We start from the raw sequence: 12,926 nt of genomic DNA, 5'->3' as shown, positions 1-12,926 counted from the left end.
TGACCACACCAAATGCTGCTGAGGAGATGGATCAACAGTTCTCATTCATTTCTGATGGGAATTCAAAATGGTACAATGGTTTGGAAAACACTTTGGCAATTTCCAACAAAACTAAACATACTCTTACCATGTGACCCAATAATCACAATCCTTGGTATTTACCTAAAGGGGTTTAAGGCAGATGTCCACACAAAAACCTGTATACAGATGTTTACAGCAGTTTTATTCATAATTGCCAAAACTTGGAAGCAACCAAGATGTCCTTTAGTAAGTAAATAGATTTTTTAAAAAAAGCAAAAAACTGGTACATAATGGATTATTATTTAGTGCTAAAAAGAAATGAGCTATCAAGCCATGCAAAGTCAAAGAGGAAACTTAAATGCATATTATTAAATGAAAGAAGTCAATCTGAAAGGCTACATACTGTATGATTCCAACCATATGACATTCTGGAAAAGGCAAGACCATGGAGACAATACAAAGATGCATGGTCACCAGAGGTTCGCAGGGGAGTGGTAGGAGGAATGAATAGGCAGAGCACAGAGAACTTTTAGGGCAGTGAAAATACTCTGTATGATACTGTAATGATGGTTATATGTCATTATACATTTGTCCAAACCCACAGAATGTACAGTACCAAGAGGGAACTGTAATATAAACCACAGACCTTGGGTGATGATACATAAATGCAGGTTTATCAATTGTAACAATGTACAACTCTGGAAGAGGATGTTGATTAATGGGAGAGGCTATACGTGTGAGGGGACAGGGGATACACTGGAAATATGTATCTTCCTATCAATTTTCCTGTGAACCTAAAACTACTCTAAAAAAATTAAGTCTTTATTAAAAAAGGGCAGAAACATTGCTCTAATCCATAGTTCAGCACCGTTGAAAAGTATACTGATATTTAAGATGTTATAAATAATTTTAAAAATCTAAAGCTAACACAGCTGGGTATTATCTGGGTGTCATCTTGAAAGATGACATAGAAATATTTTGAAACTTTACCATGGTCTTCCTTCCATATGGTATATTCAAAAAAGGTAACAAATTCTGAGGAAATAGAAACAAGTTCCAATTGGTTCTGAAACACTAGCAGCATTTTTAGAGAAGTATATTATTTCTCTAGATGATTATTTTGAAGGAAACACATTAATCTGGATGTACAAATTCTATCATATTTATTTAAATCAGTAATTACTTCTCTAATCACATATCATATTTATCCACTGTATAATCGTGTGAATGTTTAAATTCACTTAAAGAAATGATTTCTGCTATTTTAATAAATAAACTTGATGTGATTTTTGTGAGAAAACAAATATATAATACTTTATAAAATTTAATCAACATATTCAAAAATGTATTAAGTGTCAGGGTGCCTTGGTGGCCCAGTCCGTTAAGCATCTGATTCTTGATTTTAGCTCAGGTCATGATCTCACAGTTCAGTGGATTGAGCCCTGCACTGTGGGACTCTGCACTGACAGCATGGAGCCTACTTGGGATTCTCCCCCCCACTCTCTCTGTGCCCCTCCCTCACGTGCATGTGCATGTGCACACTCTCTCTCTCAAAATAAACAAAACAAAAAAATATTTTTAAAAAGATGTATTAAGTGCCAAGCACAGTGCCAGATAACGGCTATCCAAACTGAAAGACACATGGTAACTATGTGAAGTGATTTGTTAACTAACCTTATTGTAGTAATCATTTCATAGTATATACCTATGTCAAATCATCACATTGTATATGGCATACTTAACACAATGTCACACAACTATATCTCAGAAAGTTGGGGAAAAAACCCAGTATGTTGTAGACCAGAACTAGCTGCAGTAATTTTCAAACAAAAGACAAAAACAAAATTGATCATTTCTCTCAAAGGATTATAAACTATAAAAGAAAGGGAAACACATAAATCTATCAGTATGTTACAGGGAAATAAAATGAGAGAGATGTGTGCTAAATGGTCTGGGAGAAAAACAAACAAAATAAAACCAGAGAAGGAACTAACTAACTCCTGGGAGGGGAGAAGGTGAGAGTGACCTTCGTAGAGTAGCCAGTTTGAACAGCCATTCATTGTTTAAGAAGGTCATAAAATACAGTTCAAGTAGGACAGTTCTACACTCAAATCCCCAAATCTCACTGACTAGGGACCTGTGATTTTTCATTGTTTCTAATCCTCTCTCAACTTCAAACTTTTTCTCACTAAAATGGGAATGGTGTGTACTCATTGTCTCCTTACTGCAGGGATTAAATGTGATAATTTATGTAAAGTGCACAGTTGTGTGCCTAATAAATGGTAGTAATTATAGTTCAGCAAACATTTATTTAGTTTCTACTAAGTAACGTTATTTGATTTAAACACTGAAACTATGATTTTAGACCCTAACAAAATGAAGAAACTGGCTTTGCCCAGAGCTAGTTTTTAATCTCCAGAATGCAGAATAAAAACAATAACTGCCCATCTATGCATAATCAGAGTTTAAAATTTTTGCATTGCATAAGGTTTTTTTTTTTTTTTTTAATTTACTGGTTTTGAGAGACAGAGAGAGCGCACGTGAGAGAGTGTGCATGCACATGTGTGCACAATCAGGGGAGGGACGGAGAGAGAGAGAGTCATAAGCAGGCTCTGCACTGAGCACAGAGCCCATCAGGGGGTTCTATCTTACAATGGTGAGATCATTACCTGAGTAGAAATCAAGAGTCAGATGCTTAACCAACTGAGCTACCCAAGTGCTCCAACACTGTATAAAGTTTTATGACACAGAAGTTGGTAAGAAGCAAAACCTGAGGGGTGCCTGGGTGGCTCAGTTGGTTAAGCCTCTAACTCCTGGTTTCAGCTCAGATCATGATCTCATGGTTTGTGAGCTCGAGCCCCACATCAGGCTCTGCACTGATGGTGCAAACCCTGCTTGGGATTCCTTCTCTCTCTGCCTTGTTCCCACTCATATTCATTCTCTCTCATTCTTTCTCTCTCAAAAATAAGTAAATAAACTTTTAAAAATGTTTTAACAAAAAGCAGAAATCTGAAAGACAAATAGTTGCCATCATAAATTCAAAAAAGCCTAAGATTTTTAAAGAATGATCGAAAGAGAATTTAATTGTATAAATAAACAGGAGAAATAACATGTATTTAACTAATTTTGCTAAAGAATAAAACCAACTGCCTTTCTCAGCCTATGACATAATTTTCATTTATGCTTTTAAAGATTATTGCAAAGTTATTTCCAAAATTACTATGCAGATGCTTAGACCTTAAGGAAACTTATAATAAAATTAAAAAGTCACCCATACCCTATAGCTCCAACTTACTGTATTTCATTTTTTATACTTTTTTAATGCTTATGCACATACACACATGATTCATATACAATTTAAACAGGGTACTGGCATAACTCTCTAAAACTGTAGACATATGGCCAAAGAAAAATTTTACAACCTCTAGGGAATACTTCGCAGATTTATCTTTAGTTAAGAATGGCAAAAGTCACATAAGGGAATTGAAACCCCTTTATCTTGACTTTCTATTCTTAAATTGTGAATATTCTTAAATATATTCTTAAATTTTTTATATGAAATAGAGATATTTCTGTATTAATCTCAACCTTAAGAGAAATCTAAAGTAACAGAGACAAAAGTGTTTACTGATAAAGTGCTATGAGATAAACTGGTATGAGACCAAAAATAATCAAATTCAGTATAGTAGGGATTATGCTAAAACATGGAAAATCTCTACTAAATTCTCTTCACACTGTTCATTTTTGTACCTACGTAAGCACATCTTTTAATCAAGAGAATATATTTGTAATGAAGAGAATGACACATATTACTATTAAAAATGTGTTTTGTATTATATTAAAATTTGTCTGGCTGCCATATATACGGTTAATGAGTGGTACATAGTCTATTACCTAAGATGCCTGATTCAATGTGTAAGACAAACTTATTGGCACCTTTATAATAATGATCTTCACCAGCCTTCAGTAAATGGTTATTTTTCATAACCAAATATATACTAACCTCTCCCCTGGGTCAACTAAACTAAACAGATCATAAGAACTTGAAATAAAAAACACACAAAGAAACCCAGACATAATGAAATCTAAACCAAAGAATACAGACAAAAAGACTGCCCTACTAACTCATCCAATTACTTAGTAACAAAACTGTATCAGTTAACAAAAATGTAAAGGTAATTCTAGTAACTAGTGAGATGTCATTATAAGCCCAGGTAACACACACCACTAACTGATCAGTACAACAGGAGCTGGGCCTTCTATGTAAGTAAACATCATGGATATATTTTTTATAACCTAGATGTTAAGGCTTTCAATGTGAACCAGATCCCGAGATTTAAAAAAAATAACATATTTTTAAATTGTTAAAAGAGAAAACACTAGACTGAGTTAATTCAGAAAGTTGATCCAATATGATAAACAACACTAAAATTAAAAAGAAAACAAAACAAAGTTTTACATAAGATAAAAAATTAAAACCTAAAAAATAAATCCAAACAATTTTGTTAAAATTGATCACCCATTTACATGTAGTATATATATTTCATTCTAAACAGTTTTTCAAAATCCAAACTTAAAAAAATACTGCAACAGAAATAGAACAATGAGCTGAAAGTTTCATTGTGAAGTTAAAAAAATAAACTGCTTTAGGAGCTATTTTTCCTAGCCATTTTCTCACTAAGTTCATAAATTCAAGACTTTTCTACATTGCTTATATCTCCAAAAAATGTTTTTAACTATCACTGTAAAATTGCTTCTATTATATCTGCTAATTGTATCTGTTTAATTTTGCTAAAAAATTAATCAGCAGTGCCACCAAATGACAAAATGCAAAATTTTACCAGTGAGGCCAGGTTTATAAACACATGAAACTGTTTACCTATTCTTGAAACACATATAAACACAAATACTATTTCATCTCTATATGCTGAATGATTTAAGGATTTAACGTATGTTAGGAAAATATTAAAAGGCCTGACTACATACATATTTTGACTATAGAGCAATTTCATACATAATTCTATATAGCTTGAAAATACATGGTCAAATTTTATCAAATTTACATTTAGGTTCTCAAAATCTTACCTTTGAAGAACTAAAAATATATTTTTATCTGAATAATTTTTCTCAGCTAGTATCGTTATACCCTATTTATAGGAATGTCTAAGAATAAGAACATTCCAATGTGGCCACCAGGAGGAAGTATGTCTCCACCCTTAAAGAAGCTATATAGAACTGTATGGCAGGTCCAAAGAAAAGAACAAAGACATAAACAGAAATGAAATACACAAGAGCTAAACACAATGAAAAAGGAATTCCTCACACTCAAAAATAGTCTCTCACCAAGACAGAATTTCCCTAATTCTACTTTTCATTTAATTTTAATTATTAAATGCACTGCTACTCTTAAAAAACTCAATCTATCTTTTTTATATTTCACTCGCAATATGAGTCTATATGGTTGACTGGAAAAGGCAATACTGTATTATTTGGGGGAAAAAAACCCTATTACCACACATGAAAATTATTCTTCATATTAAAGTCCTATGTTTTATTATAATTTTTACAATGAAATGTGTCAAAGACAAAATTTAAAAAATGGGTCTTACATACCAAAGGATCAGAATAATTAAGGCAGTGATTTTTACCATTTGTTAGATCAAAGATACTTCGATAATCCAATGAAAGACATTTGGTCTTACTTTAGAAAAATGCATCAACATATATGCAATCAAACTAAATTAACATTTCAGGAAGTTAATAATGCTAATTCTAACTGTGAATAACATGTTAACCACTCCTGAGTTAGAGTAACACTCAATAGGGAGGCCTGGGTGGCTCAGTCAGTTAAGCATTTGACTCTTAATTTTGGCTCAGGTCATGATGTCACGTTTGGTGAGTTCGAGCCCTGCACTGGACTCTATGCTGATCTCTGCGCAGACCACATGGAGCCTGCTTGGTATTCTCTCTCTCTCTCTGCCCATCCCTGCTTGCACTCTCTCTCAAAATAAATAAAACAAACATTAAGAGTAACAGTCAATAAATAAATACAGATATATGAAGTCCCCATACTGCATCTAGATTATGTTAAGTTAGAACTTCTTTTAAAATAACTACTGGGTAAAATAACTTTAACTCATTTTCTAGAGATTAAACTGAACTTAAGTACTTATATTATGAAGACTTTTTCTAAGCAATTTAGATAGAACAATATTAGAGATCATGCCTTTCATTTAGGAGATAAGGAAATAAAGGCCCACAAACAGAAGTCAGCTCCCCAAGAAGGCAAATTCATTGGCAGAGTTGAGACTAAAAATCAAGTATTTGGATTCCCAGACTCATTTTTTTTTCTCACTACACAACGATGCATTCAGTAAATCAATATTTGAACATTCCTCCATACATAATTCTGAAATGTCATGAGCCACAGATTTCCCAATGCATTTATTTGTGTTACTATTCGCCAGATACCATGCTAGCATTTTACAAGGTGAATCATGGTTCTTTGGTTGAAAGCAACAGAAACTAATTCTGGAGGAAAGGAGGAGGTGGGTAGGGGAAAGGAGAAAAGAGAACAGAATGGTAAGTAAGATTATAAAAGCAAAGGGAAGCCCTCTAAAAAGAACAGGAACCAGAGTAGCTGCATGGATCTAGGTAGCAGAAATGAATTCATTGTTTCATCAGGTTCTCTTATTGGATTAAGTAAACTTCAAATCCTGTGATATTCTGCTCAAGCTTCAAGCTCTGGGAGATAATTCAACTGATCTACATTCGATGACCTGCCTATCCTTCAGCTAGAAGAAGCCAGAATACCTTGTTTGACAGTCTTACTGAAACAGCAAACAATAAAATAATTCCCGCAAATGAAAATGGGTTGCTTGCCTATTGGACCTCAAAAGTCAGACTCACTACCACAGTTTAATGCTGCCACCATAAAAATACTTCTGAAAGAACCTGAGGAAACACAAAGTTGTACAATACTAGAAACTAGTATTCTCTATCATTAATAGAATCATAAAAGCTGTCATTTGTGTACACTTTAGAACTAAGACAGATCTACCATTAAAAAACAAAATACAGAGAAAAAACTGGGTATTTGTACTGGTTTATATGCCTTAAAAGAACAAGGACTCCTTGGGTTTTCTGGGACTGTATTTTAATTATATGAATGCTACTGAAAGTGTGTTGGATGGGTTTATGAGGTCTAATCAGCCTTCTGGAAGTAGAGAAACCTGGCTCCAGTTGGTTATCTGTGGAAACAGAACTATGCTATTATACAGCTGCCTAGTAATAAAAGCATTATATGAGAATGTAGAGCTCAAAGCTGAATCGCTGTTGGACATAATTTGTAAAATGTACTTGTTAACATATAAAACCTAACATGCTTCCAGAGATGCTCCCTGCTCCCCTCCCTCTGCCTCTTCTACCACCATTACCACTACCACCTGTGAAACTTCTGCTCCTTCTGCTTAGGGAAAGTTAGCTTAATGCTAGGAAGGTCATCAGAGGAGCAGCTTTGAAATAGGGGCTCTCAACCTAAGAGGCATCCTGATTCTCTTTGAATCATATCCTGCAGACCACTCTGAAACACTGTTTCAGTGTCTGGGACACTTCCAACAGGGAGCATGATTCCACATTGATCTCATGATGTGTCTATTTAAATGGATGAGATTGTGTGGCAAGACTAAGAATAACAACATTCTGAGGTAGGCAGAGATGGGAAGTGTGTTCACCAGAAGGCATATAGGTCTATATGGCAGGTCCAAAGAATGAGACAATGAAAGAAATGAAATACACAACAAAGAGTGAAATGCAAAGCAGGAGGAACACACGATATGCAAACTATAGTCTCTTACCTAATCAAAGAACAGACTTCCACAAGTACGATGCCTGAATTGATGCTAAGAAATATGCAGATTGAGGACGCTGCTATGATAATTTAGATAAAAAATAAGGTAAAACAGATCCATTTACAACTGTAGGACTGTAATCCAGAGACGTCAATGAAGTATCGAGCACCAATGAGAATAAGAAGGCAAAGAAATAAATGAAACAGTCAACCCAATAGGTAGATTTTATACACTGATGCTGAGTGATCAAGCAAATATTTATACTGACTCTTGGACAGTGGTTATGACCTTGATGAATGAGCAGGACATTTAAGAAATAATGCTATAAAGAGAAACTGGGCTTTTGAAAACCATTATACAAGATGTACTTAAGACCACATTAAAATTTTTTCAAATTTACTTGTTTTGAGACAGAGACAGCATGAGTGGCGAAGGGGCAGAGAGGGAGAGGGAAAGAGAGAATCCCAAGCAGGCCCTGTGCTGCCTGTGCAGAGCCCGATGCAGGGCTTCAACTCTCGAAACATGAGATCATGACCTGAGCTGAAATCAACAGACACTTAACTGACTGAGCCACCCAGATGCCCCAAGACCACATTTTAAAGGTGTTTGTGGGCCGTTTTCAGCCCACCAAAAGCAGATTTCAGGAAAGAAATATAATTACAAAGCTCGTGCTATGTTTTCTCTGAGATATACTAACTTGAATTTTTTTTTTTTTCAACGTTTATTTATTTTTGGGACAGAGAGAGATAGAGCATGAACGGGGGAGGGGCAGAGAGAGAGGGAGACACAGAATTGGAAACAGGCTCCAGGCTCTGAGCCATCAGCCCAGAGCCCGACGCGGGGCTCGAACTCAAGGACTGCGAGATCATGACCTGGCTGAAGTTGGACGCTTAACCGACTGCGCCACCCAGGCGCCCCTGAGATATACTAACTTGAGCTGTTGGAAGTATAGTATTCTGAATCACTAAAATGAGCAGTGCCTACATGACTGGGAGAAAAAGAAACATTTCCCATTGATAAATGTACTACTTGTATATCCCACATGCCAATCACAACATGAGTTAAGACACAGCCATTCACTTTACCTTGGGGGAAAAACACAAGGTTATACATAGTTGGTACAGTGGCAGGTGGCTATATAAGCCTGCTGCCAAGATAGGCCTATGCATGCATACTGACAGCAGTGGATATGGAGTAGCTGACTCATCTCTAAGACTAAAGGGAAATCACATAATCGAAGCCATGCAGACTGCTATTATAAAATACTCTGATGCCCCCATGTAATTTTGCATAATGGATCACATTTTAAAAATAAGGCTGATTTGCACTAAGCATAAGCTTATCATATTTAATGGATATATTACTATGCCAATCACCTTCGGGTGCTATGTAGACTGCTAGAATAGACTATTAAAGACTAAACTAAAAACTCTTAAGGTCAATTGCAACTGTGGTATCGTAGCTGAACACAAGGATGATAGCAGCAGGTGTATCATGAGGAAAGCTGACTGAAAAAAGAACACACAGGGAGTTTCATACCAATTCATCTTGATATAATCTGTGCCCTACTGTGCAAATCAGCACAGGATGAAACGTCCCTGTTCCTTGTGTTGAAGATATAAACCCAAGAGAAGAAAAGCAGATTGTTCCCAATTGCTATATATGTATGTCACCAAAAGTAGGCTCGTACTATTTTCCAGATGAGGGTAAGTTTGAAAGAGATTTGGGTAATAGAAGAATTCATTGGCTCTGACTATGAAGATGAATTATTTCTACTTCTGATAAATTTGGCTGCCAATAAGTTAGCATGGTAATTATTTCATACTCTTGCCCTATTAATTCTATATCTATAATAAAGGAAAGAAAAGAGGGAATTAAGGAACACCAGACATAAAACATTTAAAAAGCACTGCAATCTAAAGCCAGGTAAGTTTTGTCAATGGTCCAGGAGATAATTACTAGATTTCTTGAGGAAGATGGAATACATTACCACAGTTACTGTTTCACACTCAAGCCTTGTCCAGGCTATGTCTATAGTCAGGGAAAAAAAGGGGGAATAAGATAAGATTTCCTGACTGGTGGATTTTTAAAACACATTTCTGATAAAAACTGTACAACCTAGAGATACAATTATATTCCTTATTATTTTTCCACACATAACAGAGAAATGATTAAACTATTTCCATTAAAAACAGGAACAAAATATTATCCACATTGTTATTTAATGTTGTCCTAGAAGATCTGGCCAATTTAATTAAAGTAAATAATAATATAAGGCACAACTTAAAGAAAGCAGGGGAAATTAAGGTGTAGTGCATAAGAATAATGACTTCAACACTGGGCGGACCCAGGTTCAAATCCCTGTTCCATACTTACTGGAATTATGACCTCATCTAATTGTTTTATTCTTTCTACATCTGCTTCAGAAAGTTGTAAAGATTAAGCAAAGCAAAACATGTGCAGTGCTTATAATGTGCATGGCATACAATAAATTGTAAGGGGGCACGTGGATGGCTCAGTCAGTTAAGCATCCAACTTTGGCTCAGGTCATGATCTTGCGGTTCGTGAGTTTGAGACTGGCATTGGGCTCTGTACTGACAGCTCAGAGCCTGGAGCCTGCTTTGAATTCTGTCTCCCTCTCTCTCTGCCCCTCCCCCAATCATGCACATGTGCGTGCTTTGTCCCTCTCTCTCTCTCAAAAACAGACATTAAACAAAATAATAAAATGTAGGAATAATTGTTATGATGTATATATCATGACTACCTGCAAATGACACAGCTGCATACTAAAAACCCAGAAAACTAACTGAGAATTGGTGGAACAGGTAAACTCATTCTATAGCAAAAACCAATGATTTCTCCAAATATCAGCAATATCGTTAGAAAAAAAATAAAACCCTGTAAAACAGAAATTTACAATTATGTACTATCAAGAAATCACCTTTACAAGAAATGTAACAAGTTTGAGCTTAAAATGATCAAAATCGTGTAAGAGATAAAAAAGAAGAAAATGAGTAAATGTAGAAAATGAGTAAATGTAGATGCCCCGGGATAAGTTAATTTGTAGGTTTAAGGTAATATTGATAAATGGGAATGCAAGCTGGTGCAGCCACTCTGGAACACAGTATGGAGGTTCCTCAAAAAAACTAAAAATAGAACTACCCTACGACCCAGCAATTGCACTACTAGGTATTTATCCAAGGGATACAGGTGTGCTGTTTCGAAGGGACACATGCACCCCCATGTTTACAGCAGCACTATCAACAATAGCCAAAGTATGGAAAGAGCCCAAATGTCCATCGATGGATGAATGGATAAAGAAGATGTGGTATGTATGTGTGTGTGTGTATGTATATACATATGTATATGTATATATACCACACACATATATATATACATACATATATATATACACACATACACACACAATAGAGTATTACTCGGCAATCAAAAAGAATGAAATCTTGCCATCTGCAACTATGTGGATGGAACTGGAGGGTATTATGCTAAGTGAAATTACTCAGAGAAAGACAAAAATCATATGACTTCACTCAAATGAGGACTTTAAGAGACAAAACAGATGAACATAAGGGAAGGAAAACAAAAATAATATAAAAACAGGGAGGGGGACAAAACAGAAGAGACTCATAAATATGGAGAACAAACTGAGGGTTACTGGAGGGATTGTGGGAGGGCGGATGGGCTAAATGGGCAAGGGGCACTAAGGAATCTACTCCTGAAATCATTGTTGCACTATATGCTAACTAACTTGGATGCAAATTTTAAAAAATTAAAAATAAAATTTTTAAAAATGTAATATTGATAAAAATTCCAATAGAATTTAAAAAGAAAGAAAAAAGAACAAAAATTACCCAAAAATGTGTCTGGTAAGGAAAAAGAGAGCACGTAACTAAGGCAAACACTGTAAAAAGAAGAGTAAAAAAGGGAATGAGGAAAGAACTCTATCAGAAATTTAAATATATTCTAAATCCATAATTATTAATACAATGAGGTGCTGGCAGACAGAGTAATGGAGAAGAGAGAGCCTGATGCATGTATACTATAGATTCATTCTCTAGCATATATAAGAATTTAATATATATAGGTATTTATATTAATATATAAAAGTAGCTTTCTAAATCAGTGGCAGAAGGAAAGTGTAGCCATTAAATGATGCTGGGTCTTTGATTAGGTACTTGGCAATAATAAAAACTAAAATGAATAAGTAAATTAGATTTTCACCACAAATCAAATCCCAAAATAACTTCCATACTGATCATCCATAAATATGAGAGAGAGAGCAATAGTGAGGGAAAGTGGGAGAGGAGAGAAGAGAGGGAGAATGAATGAGAATAAAAAATGGGAAAAAATAGAATTACCAAGTTATAATGGTGATATACTATCCAGTAAGAGATATAAGAACATTAACATGAGTAGGATCAAGAATATGAGTTAAATCTTACATGCTCTTCCCATACTTTCTTTTCTCTCTCATATGCTTCCTTTCTCTTTCGTTCTAATTGTTCTTTTAGTACAGCGGCTCGTGCACTTGCTTGGGCCTGAAAATAAAACCAAACAACAAAGTTAATTACCAGAAAGAAGGGCATAGGTTTTTGTTTTTGTTTCCCCCCACCAAGTCTATAAAGATACTTATTAGCCAAAAAAGAAAAGTTTGGTGGGAGGGAGAATTTCCAGAGTAAAAATATAAGCTCACTTTATATCCCCAGCACCTAAACCAGGGCTCAACACACAGCAGCTCAATGAAAATAAATGCAGGCACATTCTAATGGAAATACAAACGCAAAAGTTTTAAACTATGGTTATTATGTACAGACTTTATTTATCTTCAGAGAAATGGACAATTATATTTTTCATTTTTAAGGTTATCATTTATTCTTTTTTTTTTTTTTTTCAACGTTTATTTATTTTTGGGACAGAGAGAGACAGAGCATGAACGGGGGAGGGGCAGAGAGAGAGGGAGACACAGAATCGGAAACAGGCTCCAGGCTCTGAGCCATCAGCCCAGAGCCTGATGCGGGGCTCGAACTCACAGAC

General features: G+C 35.3%; 1 protein-coding gene across 15 annotated transcripts in view; it reads right to left on the bottom strand.

Annotated features, from left to right (window-relative positions):
* Positions 1 to 12,926, bottom strand: part of NEK1 (NIMA related kinase 1) — a 227,639-nt gene that overhangs the window by 87,400 nt on the left and 127,313 nt on the right. For all 15 annotated transcript variants that reach the window (XM_045463330.1, XM_045463358.1, XM_045463340.1 and 12 more), the window contains one exon: positions 12,335 to 12,430. In XM_045463330.1, the coding sequence (XP_045319286.1) occupies positions 12,335 to 12,430 (96 nt within the window). The remainder of the gene's footprint in view (positions 1 to 12,334; positions 12,431 to 12,926) is intronic.

The sequence above is a fragment of the Leopardus geoffroyi genome, chromosome B1 (genome assembly GCF_018350155.1).
Source record: "Leopardus geoffroyi isolate Oge1 chromosome B1, O.geoffroyi_Oge1_pat1.0, whole genome shotgun sequence".
Lineage (NCBI taxonomy): Eukaryota > Metazoa > Chordata > Mammalia > Carnivora > Felidae > Leopardus > Leopardus geoffroyi.
The sequence above is the reverse complement of the archived record's forward strand: the minus strand, read 5'-3'. Positions and strand labels throughout refer to the sequence as shown.